The sequence below is a fragment of the Brassica napus genome, chromosome C3 (assembly GCF_020379485.1).
Source record: "Brassica napus cultivar Da-Ae chromosome C3, Da-Ae, whole genome shotgun sequence".
Lineage (NCBI taxonomy): Eukaryota > Viridiplantae > Streptophyta > Magnoliopsida > Brassicales > Brassicaceae > Brassica > Brassica napus.
This window is the reverse complement of record NC_063446.1, coordinates 35,984,041-36,000,466: the sequence shown is the minus strand read 5'-3', so window position 1 is coordinate 36,000,466 and position 16,426 is coordinate 35,984,041. Positions and strand designations below refer to the sequence as shown.

Here is a 16,426-nt window from a genome sequence, read left to right as displayed (position 1 = left end):
ATATTTAATTTAATTTTTTTTTGTAGTTCGAGAAGACGGGAGTCTTACCTTCTCTGTCTGACCTATTCAAGATGACTCACGCCACATCCGACGGAGTTTTTGTGGATCCTGCATCTGAGAAACTCTTCCGAACATTGGCTGGTCGGATTGAAGAACGGGAGACGCAACTAACCCAGGAGTCTCCCAATGGATTACCAGTCACATTGTCCACCCAAGAGGTCGACAGAATCTTCGAAGAGGTAACTTAAAATTTTAGTTTACATTATTTTAAATATTTTAACATAATTAACTATATTAATATATGTTTTGATTTTATAGGTGGCTCCTAAAAAGAAGGGACGGATAGTCGGTATAGGCTCTGTTAACGAAGTTGCAAGGGCAACTTCGTCATACACTTCGAGACGGGATGAAGAGACTGCTCAGATGAAGGCTCAAATGGATAGCCAGAAGGCTCAAATGGATAGCCAGCAGGTTCGTTTAGACTCTCTTGAGGATTTGCTAGACGTGATGGCCGTGGGAAACCCGGTTATGCAGAGAATGTTGAGTGAGAGACGAGCCGCTCTTGGAATGCCACCACGAGATCCCCAAGAGTCCGATCCAACCCGTCAACAGCCAAGCAACCCCACCAACTACTTCGACAATATGTAGTTTTTTTTTTTTTCTGTTTGTATTATGAATTTAAATATTATTGTATGACTTTTAAAAAATATGTTTTCGAATTTCATATTTTGTTTTAAAATTTAAATTATTTTAAATTCTGAATATTAAATATAAATTAAAATCTATTATATACTAATTAATAATAATATAATAAGAAACGATGTAAACTCCTCGTAAACATTACATGGAGTTTACATCGAATGTTTACGAGTGATTAACATCGAAATATTTACGAGGATTTTACATCGAAATGTTTACAAGTGATCTACAACGAAAGTATTTACGTGTGCTTTACATCGAAACAATTACGTGGGCTTTACGACGAAGTCTTACGTGGCGTTTACGACGAAGTCTTACGTGGCGTTTACGACGAATCCTTTCCCTGCGCTTTACGAGGAATATATTTCGTCGTAAATGTAACGAGTCGTTTACGACGAAACCTCCGTTACGACGGACGTTTAACAACGAAACGTCTTTCGACGTTAATTCGTCGTAACACCCCGTTTACGACGAATTTACAACGAATACTGCCCTAGTAAAAAATATGTTTTCTTGTAGTGTACATTAATAACTTAAAACGCACATATCAGGTTTTGCAAGTTTGCTAGATACGTAAAATAACTCTTTTTTCATATCAAACATTTTTGCTTCATTTCATTTTCTCTAATTTATTAAATATAAGTAATTAGGTCTAAAATAAAATAAATCTAGTTTTCATTTTATAAAAAATAAAAATTTTATTTTAGAAATCCAATTTATATATATAATGCATAATATAAAATACAAACATTTACCTTTTTACTATTGGTTCCAAACCATATTTCTTTTTGTTACTATTCACATTTTATTCTCCGCTTTTTTATATACGTGTAGGCCATCCACCTACTGAACTGTATATTTAAATAGTAATATTTTAAAAATCTATGGTATTGCTTGCTCAAGTTTTCTTTATCTACTAAAGACATTATAGTTGTATGTAAATAGTGTTGGATGTTCTGCTTTAGGGTTTTTGGGTTGTATGTGTTTAACGTTTTTGTTAGTGATTAACGTTCTGGCTCTCCTAGGTCCTAGATCTTGTTCATGGTTGTCAAACTCGTTTATAACTTGGTATGATCTTGTTCCAGACAATCAAGAAGGAAGAGGATGTTCAATCTCATGGCCCACGCCTCAATGATAAGATTACCGCCGAGACTGTAAGATTGGTTTCCGAGGAAGGTAATTTGATTTGTTCATGTACCAGATAAAGAGACAGTGAAAGATAAAATCTCTAAGAACACATTGTTTTGTTACTAAGTTCCTATTCGGTGGAGTGTCTTTAGATAGGAGTCATCAGTTAAAAGTCCGTTTTGCTTATACGTTTTAATAAACAAGTTGAACGTTCAGCTTTAGAACACATTAAAAAAGAAGATAAATGAACCTTCTGAGATTCTGATAGTGAGGAACGTGTGATATGGTTTTGTCGTTGTGCAGGACATTGTATTGTGACTCTGAAGGAAGCTCTCAGACGGGCAAAAGAGCTCAAGCATGACTTAGTTGAGGTGATATGTCAATTAAAGTATAAGTTATTCTAGATGTTCTTTCTAATGATTATGGTTATCCCTTTAGTCTACAAATTAAATACCTCTTTTGAAACATGAGTTATTTTTGTTTGTGATGATTATTGTTTCCTTTAATCTACAAGTACATCTCTTTAGGTGTATTTTTGTACATATTTCTAATTTGTGTTTTTTTTTTCCCTCTTATCTCTTGCTTTTCTTGTAGGTCCAAAGAGATGCTAAGCCACCAGTGTGTAAAATTGTAGACTATGCACATGACAAGTACAAAAAAGATCAAGTAGGAAAGGCGCGTGCTAATGCCAAGGTCTGTTACATGGCCTTTGGTATTGAAAATATCAAAGTTGTCGTTGTGTCCTGAGTTTATGGGTTTTGCCTGGTTCTAGCGGGCTGAAGTAACCATTAGACCTGAGGTCAAGGAAATTCATTTTACTCCAAAGATTGTATGTTTCTCTTGAAACCCACTCTCTGTTTCTTATTTTATTTTTTATTTTTTATTTTTGTAACTGCTCTGTTTCTTATTCTTCGTCTCATCTGTGTGGTTAAGAATGAAAAACTATAACGACATTTTTCATTTCACTTTCTTTTTCTCATCCAGGATGCAAAGGACCTACAGTTTAAAGCAAAGCAAGCATCAATACTGATGGAGATGTGAAGGATGCAAAGGACCTACATTTTTCTTTTGTGTTAACATTCATATTTTATCATTCAACACTTTTTTGTTTAATCATTAATATTCCACAGCTTATAAAACATCACTTTAACAGTACTACATAATATTATCCACTTATTCCTTTGTTACCGTTCAATCTAAATATTACTCTTACTATCTAAATTTAGAACTGAATTCAACTCAATTATTTGAGTATTACAAAATTTTCACTATTCACTATTTTAAAGTATAAACTAAAAAATTAATCAAATACTTACTATTTTTTTTAATATATTCTATTAATTTTTTTATGTGTGGACCATCCACCTAATAAACTGTATATTTAAATATTAATATTTTAAAAAGTAATTTTATTTACATTTATATAAATAAATTCATAATTCTAAAATAACAATAACTTTTAAGAATATCAAAATTATTTACACGCATATGGCACATACCCTTTTATTTGCTTATTGGAAAATGAACGAGTCTAAAGCTTTTTCACATATTATATGAGAAAAACTTAGAATTTTCTAAATTAGATTCGTTTAAATCGGAACATATTAAGATGATTTTCTTAAATTAGATTTTTGTTATGTATATATGTAAGAATACTTTGTATGTTGTAACAAATAGAATAATTCATCTCTTTCCTAAATTTTTAACTCACTATCAATCCATTTCTATAATCCAAGATGAGGAAATCCGTTCAACTCTTGTCTACGTTCTTAATCGTCTTCATTATTCTCTCACTAGGTTTGTATTTACATTTTAATACATTGCATAAATTCATTCTATAGGAAATTGAATATAAGATTCAGATCTTTATTACTTTTAATATATCGTGAACCCATATAAAATATAGCATTAAATTTTCTCTTTTGTGTAAAATTCATAAATTTCCAGAAGGCAAAAAATATAAAAAACTGATGCAAACATTTTGTGCGTCAAAATTATAAGGATCATACCTGAAGTACTTAAGAGTTTTGTTTTTATATTTGTTTATTTTTATTTTTTTAATGTATAGGGTTAATATACGATGAAGAACAACTATGATTAAACAATTTTAAATATTTTCATTGTTTTATCATCTATTTATGTACATATTATCCGGCACATACAAATATGTTAACCAACATTTTCATAGTAGGGATGAATTATTGTCCTTATATAAATTTATGAGATATTTTGAGATTTATATATTTTATAGGTGATATGTTATGCTTTTCCAATATAAACATTAATTTCTCTTAAAACATAAAAAATTATATGTTTTTATTAATATACACGCAATGCTTAAAAATATTTGTTCACAAAATAGAAAAATATATACTTTTACCTAATCATATGCTCATTTTTTATTTACTAGCAAAATCGGTTTCTCTTTTTGCTTATAATGCTTACAATAATAGTTCATTAAGCAGTTTTTGTTGATAAATAAGTTTTATAATTCAGAAAATTTATATATATTTTCTCCCAATTAAAATTTCAGATTTTTTATATATTACAGGAATGATGGCAGATGCGAAAAAACAGTGTCCATATAAAATTCCAATTAGTAAAAAGTTATCATATTGTGCTGCAACACTATGTTTGGCTGATTGTAAGAAGCAACATGGAGCTGATGCTAGTGGTAGTTGTTCCGAAGAAAAGGGATTTTGTAACTGTGTTGCTAACTGTAAGGGTTCTCGCTAAGTGTTGTGAATATAATAATATCCAACCAAAGTTTTATACTATATTTTTACTAATAAATATCTAAATGTTAAAATCTTTGTCTTATATTTGTGGATCTATTTATAATAAATAATAATAAGATAATTAAATAAATACAAATGTGATTAACAAGATTGTACTTTAAATAAAATAAATGATCACAATATTATTAGATGTATCCAAAAATGTGTATATGATCAAAAACGTTTAAGAGGAGTTTTAAAAGACAGCGATGAAATCACAACCAATATTTAAATGTGATATCATCACCTAACATGTAAATTTTGTGTACATTGCAAAAAAATAAAATAAAAATAGCAAGACTTGATTATCTACACTAAATAAAAGGCACTAATTCGAAGGCCTCTATAAATGTCTACATGAGCTAAAAATTTGAGTATATAACTACACTAGGGGATGTCTGCGCTTCGCGCGGAATATTATTTTATTGTTGTTAGGTATGATGTTTTCGAATGATGTAATTATATGGTCATTATTTATTTGTGAAGAGCATGATTTAGTATTTTATTGTGTGATGTAGTATTAGGTTATAGGTTAATATATTATGTGTTTGTCTTTTCAATAACGTGTTTGTCTTTTCAATAACGTGTTGTTGTGTGTATAGTAGTATGTTAGTGGTGAAATGAGCTTCTGATGTAAAGCATCTTGAATTTCAATAAATTTTAATTTAAGCATTTATTGATTCTAACATTAACGGTTTAAGCGTCAACATTGTATTTAATATTTTCACATTTTTGATAACAACGTCGAACATTATTCTCCTAAGATGTTTTTTCCTTCTCCGCATATTTTGACTTGAGCCATCACCATCTATGTATTTCGTTTACATTTCCAGTGTGCGGTGTTTCTTACCATCACCGGAAAAAGACTCACCTTCGTTTCTCTTGTTTTTCCTCGTCTTTTTCTCTTGTGAGATTATCTAATATTTGTTGTAGATCAGGTTTATGAGTTCCCAGTTGTGCGGTTGTTTCTCATGATGTTGTACGCTGTTCTGGTCAGTATTTGTCCTCTTCTTCCTTAAATTTGGCTAATGTTAGGAACTACATCTCCTTGGGTTGGTCAGAGTTTAGTTATCTTTAATGTTGTCTTCCTCATAGTTGGCTTGTCGTTGATAGTCACTTCTCTTCTTGGTTTTCAAGATCTAGTTTTTGCTGATTTGACTTTTACGTTCTCTTCATAGATCGAGGATGGCTCCACAGTTTATTGATTTTTTGTACTATCCTCTTCTCTCTTTGTTCTCTCATCTCGTTACATTTTTCATCACTGGCTGCGTCTCCGGTGGCTCTCAATTTCGCCATGTTTGCCACTCCATGTTTGGATAGTGTTTTCCTTCGTGTATGTTATGTGGGCTTGGAAGATTATTTCTTGTCTCAAACTTGAGATTTGGTTTCTTTGTGGTTAGCTTCCATTCTCCCTCATTTATTTTATTTTTTTCCTTTTCCTGCTTCTCTTGGTATAGGTGTGTGGAGTTAGTCTCTTGCAGCTTTGTGATTCTTCGTTGGGAATGAGCGCCTTGTATGTGGTTGTTTGTTTGTGTGGTGCTTCTTAACTCTTAGATGGTGGTTGTGCTTTAGTCATGTGTTTTCGTGCTTCGTGGTGACTTTTATCTTCCATTGATTATTCTCCTTCTGACCCGTTTTTTTTATTTTTTGGGTTGATGCTTGATCGCGTTCATTTGTGTTCCAGACTTTTACTAAGTTAGTGTTACTGTAGTATTTTGTTTTTTCTTTGTGATTTTGGAAATTTAGGTTTAGATTATGTATCGTACTCTAGTTTTTTTACTTTTAGTTATTTTATAGTTTTTAATAGTCAAATAAATTTATAATTTGTAAATAAAATAATAGAAAATATCAAAAAAAAAAGATTATGTTATTTTTTATTTATGAATAAATAAAATATTTAAAATATATTTATATTATATATTTTTTATTCATCTTCAATTTTACTGAGCAATAAAATAGATTATAAAATTTCATATAATAATGGTTAGTGTGAGAAAGATTTTATCGCACAATTAGAAAGTATTAAGCCAAATTGTAAAAGTGTAAAAGAAGAAGGATATAAAATGTAAAAACAAAAAATATATGGGGACACATGTCATCAAACTCCCTCGCCACTTGTCATAAAAAGAGAAAAACTTAACTTTATATATATAAAATAATAGAAAATATCAAAAAAAAGATTATGTTATTTTTTATTTATGAATAAATAAAATATTTAAAATATATTTATATTATATATTTTTTATTCATCTTCAATTTTACTGAGCAATAAAATAGATTATAAAATTTCATATAATAATGGTTAGTGTGAGAAAGATTTTATCGCACAATTAGAAAGTATTAAGCCAAATTGTAAAAGTGTAAAAGAAGAAGGATCTAAAATGTAAAAACAAAAAATATATGGGGACACATGTCATCAAACTCCTCCGCCACTTGTCATAAAAAGGAGAAAAACTTAACTTTATATATGTAGATATATATGACTTGACTCTAACCGGTTAATAGTATTATTCTAAACCATCATAATGATCTCTTATAATTAATTTGGTTCACCTCCTTTTATACGCAAGTCTGAGAACACTATTTGTTAGTGTGAATTATTAGTTTCAATTTATGCATCCAATGATTTTTCTTTAGGACAGTTTTAGAATAATAGTTTATATATTCGACATGTATCATGGATGATAAACCGGATTGAAAGTTTTGTTTATGTTAAGATGAAAAATAAAAATAAGAATTTTTAGCAATAAAGATGATATATTTTTATTTTAAATATAAATATATTTATTTTAAAATTCTAACAAATCTATTTTAAAATATTTTTACAAGATTTTCATTTTTGAAATTGTATTTAAATATTTTACTAATTTCGAAATTAGTGTGAAAAATTATTATACATTAATATATTTAGGAATCTTTTATAAAATGAAAAATAAAAAAATTCTATAATATTTTATCTATTATATAATCATAATATATTGAGCTAGATATAATAAAATTGTATTATATTTCTATATTTTATATATTTTACTTTCGTAAGTATAAAATATTTATGTTCAAAAATAAATATAATATGTTGGTAAGATGGTTTAATATTAGCAAACTATATAATACATGTATAAAAATTAACATGTATTTCTTTAAAGCTAATAATATAAAATCTTTGTAACTACTTTAATCATAATATATATTTATATATTATATTTTAAAATTTCTAATAAATCTGTGTACAAATATTTTAACAATAATTTAATATATTTTAAGTTATCGTTTATAAATGAAAAATAAATAAATTATATCCTAAAATAAAATTATTGTATGAAAATAAATATGATAAAAGTATATTCAATTGATAAGTTTATAAATTTTATTTTCATAAATATAAACTATTTATTTTAAAAATATAATATGATGATAGAAATGCTTAAAATTAGAGAACTATATAATACATGCCTAAAAATTAACATATCTTAGACTTTTGTATATACAATAATGTATTATATAAAATGAATAAGCATAAAAATACAAAATAATTTTCAAATACTTTCTCATGAATATACTAATTTGCTTAATAACTAAATGCAAATATAATAAGATAAATATATAATAAGAAGTGGCAAATACATACGGTTTTAAACAATTGATTAATATAACATGTAAATTAGAAAATTATTGTATTTTAAATAGTTATATAAACATTTAATTATATGATTAACGTTAAAAATATATACCACTTATGTTCTAAAAAAAATTATGTATAGAAAAGTGAAAACAAACACCCGCGCAAATCTAGTTAATAACTTAAAACGCACATATCAGGTTTTGCAAGTTTTCTAGATACGTAAAAGAACTATTTTTCATATTAAACTTTTTTCTTCATTTCATTTTCTCTAATTTATTAAATATAAGTAATTAGGTCTAAAATAAAGTAAATCTAATTTTCATTTTATAAAAAATAAAAAAAATATTTTAGAAATCCAATTTATATATATAATGCATAATATAAAATACAAACATTGACCTTTTTACTAGTGGTTCCAAACCATATTCTTTTTGCTACCATTCACATTTTATCATTCATCGTTTTTTTGTTTAACCGCTAATATTCTGCAGTTTATAAAACAGTACTTAAACGGTACTGCAAAACATTATCCGCTTATTCCACTGTTCTCATTCAGTCTAAAAATTATTCTTACTATTTAAATCTAAAACTGAATCCAATTCAATTATTTGAGTATTACACAGTTTCACTATTCTCTATTTTAATGTATAAACTAAAAAATTAATAAAATACTTACTAAAATTTTAATATATTCTATTAGTTTTGTTACTTGTGGGCCATCCACCTAATAAACCGTATATTTAAATAGTAGTATTTTAAAAATATATGGTATTGCTTGCTCGAATTTTTTTAATCTACTAAAGACATTATAGTTGTATGTAAATAGTGTTGGATGTTCTGCTTTAGGGTTTTTGGGTTGTAAGTGTTTAAGGTTTTAGTTAGTGATTAACATTCTGGCTCTCCTTGGTCCTAGATCTTGTTCATGGTTGTCAAACTCGTTTATAACTTGGTATGATCTTGTTCCAGACAAGCAAGAAGGAAGAGGATGTTTAATCTGATGGCCCACGCCTCAATGATAAGATTACCTCCGAGACTGTAAGATTGGTTTCCGAGGAAGGTAGTTTGATTTGTTCATGTACCAGATAAAGAAACAGTGAAAGATGAAATCTTTAAGAACATATTGTTTTGTTAGTAAGTTCCTATTCGGTGGAGTGTCTTTAGATGGGAGTCATCAGTTAAAAGTCCGTTTTGCTTATACGTTTTAATAAACAAGTTGAACGTTCAGCTTTAGAACACATAAAAAAACGATAAATGAAACTTCTGAGATTCTGATAGTGAGGAACGTGTGATATGGTTTTGTCGTTGTGCAGGACACTGTATTGTGACTCTGAAGGAAGCTCTCAGACGGGCAAAAGAGCTCAAGCATGACTTAGTTGAGGTGATATGTCAATTAAAGTATAAGTTATTCTAGATGTTCTTTCTAATGATTATGGTTATCCCTTTAGTCTACAAATACCTCTTTTGAAATATGAGTTGTTTTGTTTGTGATGATTATTGTATCCTTTAATCTACAAGTACCTCTATTTAGGTGTATTTTTGTACATATTTCTAATTTGTTTTTTTTCCTCTTATCTCTTGCTTGTCTTGTATGTCCAAAGAGATGCTAAGCCACCGGTGTGTAAAATTGTAGACTATGCACATGACAAGTACAAAAAAGATAAAGTAGGAAAGTAACGTGCTAAGGCCAAGGTCTGTTACATGGCCTTTGGTATTGAAAATATGGGAGAACCTCTATAAATAAATATTCGATAAATTAATAATATCTATAAATTGATAAATTCCGCAGGTCCTAACTTGGACCGGTTCAAAATTTGACACAAACCGATATCTAGAAATATCCATCGTCGATCGACTTTATGAGATTCCGGGGTCGCCGTTTGCATGGGCGTTCGGCACGAGACCGCGAATGTTGGCTCCCGTCGCTCGAATAGTTTGATTTGACTCGGAGGTGACGACCCTAGTGGCGCAGAGAACGAAGTCCTGACGTAGGTTTAATAGGCCCAATAAATGCATTATATTTCTTTGCTATAAATGGGTGCTTCATCCTTCATTTCTTCACTTCTTCTCAGATCTACAAGGTACTTTCTTTCTCTCTTCCTTTTCTTTTTCTCTTCGCCGGAATTCTCCCTTTTTCCTTTCCCCCTATTACTTTCCAGTCTGCCGCCGTGATTTCTTCACTGTTCCGATGGTCGCGCGAGAGGAGCTTTCGCCATCGTCTGATCGATCGATTGATCAAGTTGCTCCCCCTCCTCTGAGATCGGATTCGAAGTTTGGGAAAGGGAAAGGAGCAGTAAACGGTTCGAGTCTTCCGATAGATCGATCAGTTGGTACCCAACTGTTAGCGTCGGCGACTAGGTCTCACCAAAGCCTCCCGCGTGATTCAGATTCTAGGGAGCTGCTCCAGGAAGATGTAGATGTTGATTGTGTTGTTGAGGGCGCAGAAGAGATCGTTCCGGGAAGGGCAAACGAAGGTCCCGCGATAGAGAGAAGAAGCGAGGGCGATTCTACGGCGAAGGAGATTGGGCGGGATCGAGCCGCCACAGTCGACGGGTTCCCCGACGGAGGCGTCGACGATCTTTCGATCGGCCCCATGGGGAAAATTCGCCGACTGACTCCCTTCTCTTATCGTCATGATGGGGCAATTGTGCAACTCTTGGATCTCCCGTCGAAGCTTGCTCGGCCGTCCGTAGTACAGGGACAGAGTTGGGGCGATGTTCTGCTGACTGAGTCAACTTTCAGAAGTGTGTTTTCGCTGCTGAAGGAGTGTGGAGCGTACGGCATCAAGTTCATTATTCCGCGACCCGATCAGCGGCCTTGGACTCCACCGATCGGCTTTCAGTGCGTCAATGAATCATTCTTTCAGAAAGATTCTAGGTTGTGGTTCCCGATCCCTCGTCTGGTTACTTCTTATTGCGCGCACCGAGACATAGCTATGACTCAGTTCATGATTGGGGCCGTGAGGATCGCTGTTGCGTTGATGGTGATGGCAGCAGAGATTGATGTATCAATGTCCGTTCGGATTTTTGAGGAGTTGACACAGACCCAGCCAAAACCGAATGGTTTGTTTGCGGTGCAAATGCGTTCGGGGCTTCACATCTTGACTGGTCATCCCACGGGGACGAAGCTGTGGCAGCGCTTCTACTTTTTCGTTAAGGCTAATAACGTTGCCTTTGAAGATCCGCCAGACGAAAGCTTCCGAGTTCTATGGAGTCCTGATATCGGTAGTTAGCTTATGTCGAGCGATCGACGTACCAAATCTAGTTTTAACCTTGTGTTTTTTTTTGTTTTTTTTTTGCAGCTGCTCACCCGAACACCATCGGCCCTCAGGACACCTTCTGGAAGGATGTTCCGAAGGTGGTGGTGCTTAGTCAGCAGACGTGGGCGAGCTTCGATCGTCAGAGGATCAGTTGCCAACAGAAGCGCATCGCGAAAGGTTCTTTCTTGTTGCTTTGTTCAATTGACTAGATAATCATCACTTCTATCTTCACGCTGATCGTTTCTCCTTTTTTTTTTGTTTTGCAGCTGTTCACCCGAACACCATCGGCCCTCAGGACACCTTCTGGAAGGACGTTCCGAAGGTGGTGGTGCTTAGTCAGCAGACGTGGGCGAGCTTCGATCGTCAGAGGATCAGTTGCCAACAGAAGCGCATCGCGAATGTTTCTTTCTTGTTGCTTTGTTCAATTGACTAGATAATCATCACTTCTTTCTTCATGCTGATCGTTTCTCCTTCTTTTTTTTCTTTTGTTCTAGTCGATTGGTCGCCGGACGTTCCGTGCGTGACGACGACCAGGAAAATAATGAAACTTCCACTTATGGGGCACATTCCGAAAGCATATCCGAGCTACAGCGAGCTCCTACGCACTCAGCTAGGAGGTGAGAGCTTTAGCTCCATGACTGCGTCTGAGGGTGAAGATGCCGAGCCTCAAAGATCTCCTGCCAAGGAGGCAGTGACCGGAGGGAGAGACGTCGCGGTTTTGGATTTGGTGGCCGAAGGGACAAACGTTTCGACGGCCGATGCTCCCAACGTTAGTTTGTTGAAGAAGAAGAAGAAAAAGAAGAACAAGTCTTCTAAAAAGGTAGCGGTCTGTTCCGGGGATGGGAAAGACTTAGGGGAGAAAGATCCGGTGGAGGGTGATCATTCGACTAGCGAGACAGATGGCTCTAACGATCCAACCGAGATGGGCCTTGTCGGATCGATTGCTGCGAAGAGGAAAGAGCCGACCGACGGGAATTTTCTCGGACCTGGCGGAAAGATTCAGAAGAGGTCGCGGGGTCCTTCTCCTCTTTCTCTTAAGGAGATAGCTTTGTCGGCCTCTTGCTTGCTGCCTTGGGGAGGGTCGAGTCCTCCGTCCGATAGGTTTTTACTAGCTTCGTCTGAGCATTGGGCCTTTTGTCATGATAAGGACTCGCCGTTCGTTAGCGATCCTGATGCGTGTGCTGAGTTGGTTCGTCAGATCCGTGGTGGCGCGCACTTGATGCCGGAGACTTCCGAGCTTGCTTTTCCAGACGGGTTTATCGCATCTGCTCAGGCCGACGTGGAAGTAAGTTCCTACCTGACCAATGTATATCGTGAGTTAGCTGTTGTTTGCTCGACTAATCGTTGTCTTTTCCTTTCTCCTTTTGTGTTTACTTTTATAGGCTGCTGTTCGTAAAAACCAGCTCATATTGAATTACGAGCTGCCACTGCGTAGGATGGCTTCAGATTTCGCTAAGGCCGAAGCGGCGATCGAGAGAAAGGATGCGGAGATCGAGAAGACTAAAAGGTTTGCTCTGGACAAAGCCAAAGAGATGATCGCCGAGCGAAACCGTTATCATCGTGAGCACAAGCAGGATGCTGAGAGAATTAAAGGTCTTGAAGGCGAACTAGAGGCTGCTCGAAGTTAGATCGATCGATTGGAGGCAGAGAAGACCGAGGAGGCTGAGAAGACAAAGAGAACAATGGATCATGTGAGACAGGTGCACCGCCGCGAGCTTACGTCCAAGATGAGTTGTATCGGAGCAGCGACGGCGGATCGTTTCGACAAGTTTAGGAGATACATGGTCGACCGAGATAAGCGTGAGGAGAAGCTAGTTCTCCACAGTCAGGCTTTCGGAACTTTGGATGGGCTGGGCATGCTGGAAGAGTGGGGGATGCCCGTCCCGAAGAAGTTGAAGGATATCTTGTCTGCCAACGAGGCAAAGTTCAAGGAAGAGTTGGAGGGAGTTGTCGTTGAAGATATCACGGACCAAGATCTCACTGTCTCCTCTCTTCCTCGTCTCGAGCCACTTCAGGGTTCGAACCAGTTCGGCTCGAACGTAGCGGTTGTTGATCCGGCTGCTGCATCGAGTTCTGCTTGCGAAGCTTCGATTCAGGAGATTCAGACCGCGGGGACGATCGGCGCTGCAGTTCCAGATTCAATCGCCGAAGATTGATCTCCTGAGCCGACTAAGCCGTTTGTTGTTGTTTCATTATCTATCTTTTATCCTTTTGTTGCAGCTTCTAAGCTGTGTATTTCGATTGTCTTGATACTCTGCCTTCGAACTGTTGTTGTACTCTTAGCTCTTTGCTTTTTGGATGTTTTTTATTTTCGTTTTGAACTTGCAAACTTGAGATAGGCTTCGTTATTGTCTCAAAGCATTTGTGGTCGCTTGGTTCGACAGACATGAAGTGCGTGTTCCCAGTCCCTTTTTCGCTTTCGGCGGGTGATCAGGTGATCGACTGAAACGCGCGCAAGTAATCCTATCGCTCGATTGGTTGATATTATGTTTCCTTAGCGGGGTGTCGCATGTTTTCGTTGAAGTTCAAACGGAGCAAGGGAGGCGTGCTTCACTAGCTTGCCACTGAGCTGTGAACCCTCTCGGTGACCGAATGAAAGGCGGGGATCTCTGTTCCGAAGATCGGTCTTGGAAGACGAATGAAATACTCGTTCGCACTTAGATCATGCGATGCCTAGCCATTCTGTTGGGGTGAAAGTGGCATAAGTGCGTTTGCATGACGCCTTTGCGGATATCACATTTCATATGAGAAATATGTCGATATATATATATATATATATATATATATTGGAGTATGACTGAACCTATTGGTAGGCTGCCTACGTACCCCGTTAACGGGATCAAGCCAATCGTATTTCGGTTTGACCGAACAGCGGCTTCAGCAATTTGCCGTTATTAAAGCAAAAATGACAGGAACGTGCTCATTCGGTGTTTGAGCGAAAGTGGCGGTGAGGTCATTCGCTCGTTTTTTTTTTTTTGACGCTCGATGGCGACTGTTAAGTAAAGTATTTCCGGAGGTTGGCAGCGTTCCACGCTCTGGGTAGTGGTTCGCCAGTCGAGGTTTCTAATCGGTAAACACCAGGCTTAATGACCTCGACTATCTTGTATGGCCCCTCCCAATTCGTTCCCAACTTACCGGATTTCCATTCCTTTGTGTTTTCGAACACTTTGCGAAGGACCTGATCGTTGATTTCCAATGGTTGGGCGCGAACCTTTTTGTTGTAATAGGATTCGGCAAGGTGTTGGTAGTTCTGGATTCGGAGCAACGCTTGGTCTCTTTGCTCGTCGATCGCATCCAAGGCATCTCTCTGTTCAGTTCCTCGTTCTATGGCATTTTTGCTCGGCGAAGGCTTGTGACGTTAACTTCTGCCGGAGCCATAGCTTCGACCCCGTATGCCAGAGAGAATGGCGTCTGACTGGTCGCGCTTCGCAGAGTTGTTCGGTGTGACCAAAGTACCCCGTCCAACTCATCGACCCAATGACCCTTCTTGAGGTCCAAGCACTTCTTGATGCCGTCGAGGATCGTCTTGTTAGTGGTTCGGCTTGTCCGTTGCACTGCGGATAGCGAGGCGTTGCCGTGTTCAAGCGAATACCCCATCGTTCTAGAAAACCGCAGAAGTTGCTGGAAATAAACTGAGAGCCATTGTCAGTGACGATCCCGTAGGGAAGGCCGTGCCTGCAGATGATGTTCTTCCAGACAAAGTTCTGGACTTCTTTGTCAGTGATGTGGACGAGTGCTTTCGCTTCGACCCACTTGGTGAAGTTGTCCTTCATGATCAGAGTGTATTTACGTTGTCTGGAACTTGGCATTGGTCCGATGATATCCATCGCCCAGCGCATGAATGGGTAGGGAGCCGTCATAGTTCTTAGAATTTCGGTCGGGATGTGTATGTTTGACGCGTGCCGTTGGCACTTGTCGCATTTGCGTGCGTACGCCTCGCAATCAGCGATCATGGTCAGCCAGTAGAAACCGAGGCTTTTCACTTTAAAAGCTAGCGCCCGGCCGCCTGAATGGTTCCCTATTGCTCCTTCATGAGTTTCTGCCATGGCGAGCGATGCTTCTTCTATTCCAAGGCATGTCAACAGAACCTTTGCAGTGGTCCAACGATGTAGTCTGCCATCGATGAGAACGTAGTTTGCGCTTTGGTTTTCAATCGACGAGCTTCCCATTTGTTCTGCGGGAGTGATCCGTCTGAGAGAAATTGGATAAAAGGGGTTCGCCAGTCGGGCGGTGTATCGTCGGATCGATCGCTCATTTCACTTGTATCCATTGCGTTTGTTGTGTCGATCGCTACTACTTGGTCGATCTCATCGTGTGAAAGAGTGATGCTTGGTTTGTCAATCTGCTGGATCGGAATGGTCCGCTTTACTTGATCTCTCGGACTGTCCCGAGCGCCGCTAGAGCATCCGCGAAGACGTTTTTGCCACGGGGAATCTTTGTAAGCTGGAAGGACTCAAATTTTTTGGCGAGGTCTTGCACGACTTTAAGGTAGGCATCCATTCGCTCGTTCTTAGCGTTGTAGTCCCCGCTAAACTGGTTAGCGACTAATTGAGAGTCGCAGTAAGGGTGGATACGCTTTGCTTAGACTGCTTGCGCAAGGCGTAGTCCAGCGATGAGGGACTCGTACTCCGCTTCATTGGTGGACGCTTTGAAACCTAGTCGGAAGGATTGCTGGAGCAATTCGCCGGTGGGGGATTGGAGGTGGATGCCAATCCCGGAACCTTTGTTGGAAGATGATCCATCGACGTGCAGAATCCAGGTAGCGTTGGGTAGTTGTAAATCTTGCTCGAGTTCTGGCGTTAGCTCGATGAGAAAGTCGGCCAGCACTTGGGATTTTGCAGCTGGTTTACTCTGAAACATGACGTCGTACTCGCTGAGTTCGATGGCCCACTTCGAGAGTCTACCCGAGTGATTGGGGTTTTGCATGATGGTTCGCAGTGGTAA

The 16,426-nt window shown here is 36.7% G+C and overlaps 1 protein-coding gene across 2 annotated transcripts; it reads left to right on the top strand.

Moving 5' to 3' along the window:
- Positions 1–1,610: 1,610 nt before the first annotated feature.
- LOC125583726 (translation initiation factor IF3-1, mitochondrial-like) lies at positions 1,611–3,009 on the top strand. 2 transcript variants are annotated; one of them, XR_007320792.1, is made up of 4 exons: positions 1,611–1,875; positions 2,131–2,198; positions 2,422–2,656; positions 2,812–3,009. XR_007320792.1 is itself a non-coding variant. In XM_048751181.1 (3 exons), exons 1-3 carry the CDS (start codon positions 1,770–1,772, stop codon positions 2,572–2,574), a joined length of 327 nt encoding a protein of 108 aa, XP_048607138.1. In that variant the 5' UTR covers positions 1,611–1,769; the 3' UTR covers positions 2,575–2,982. The 2 variants fall into 2 exon arrangements, 1 of the variants encoding a protein (XP_048607138.1); XM_048751181.1 differs by having other exon boundaries at positions 2,422–2,982.
- Positions 3,010–16,426: the final 13,417 nt, after the last annotated feature.

Excerpts from the sequence above, each read along its gene's own strand:
- LOC125583726 (XM_048751181.1), top strand. The coding sequence starts at position 1,770 with ATGATCTTGTTCCAGACAATCAAGAAGGAAGAGGATGTTCAATCTCAT. Across the intron at positions 1,876-2,130 it reads AAGATTGGTTTCCGAGGAAG|GACATTGTATTGTGACTCTG; the intron begins GTAATTTGATTT and ends GTCGTTGTGCAG. Across the intron at positions 2,199-2,421 it reads TCAAGCATGACTTAGTTGAG|GTCCAAAGAGATGCTAAGCC; the intron begins GTGATATGTCAA and ends CTTTTCTTGTAG.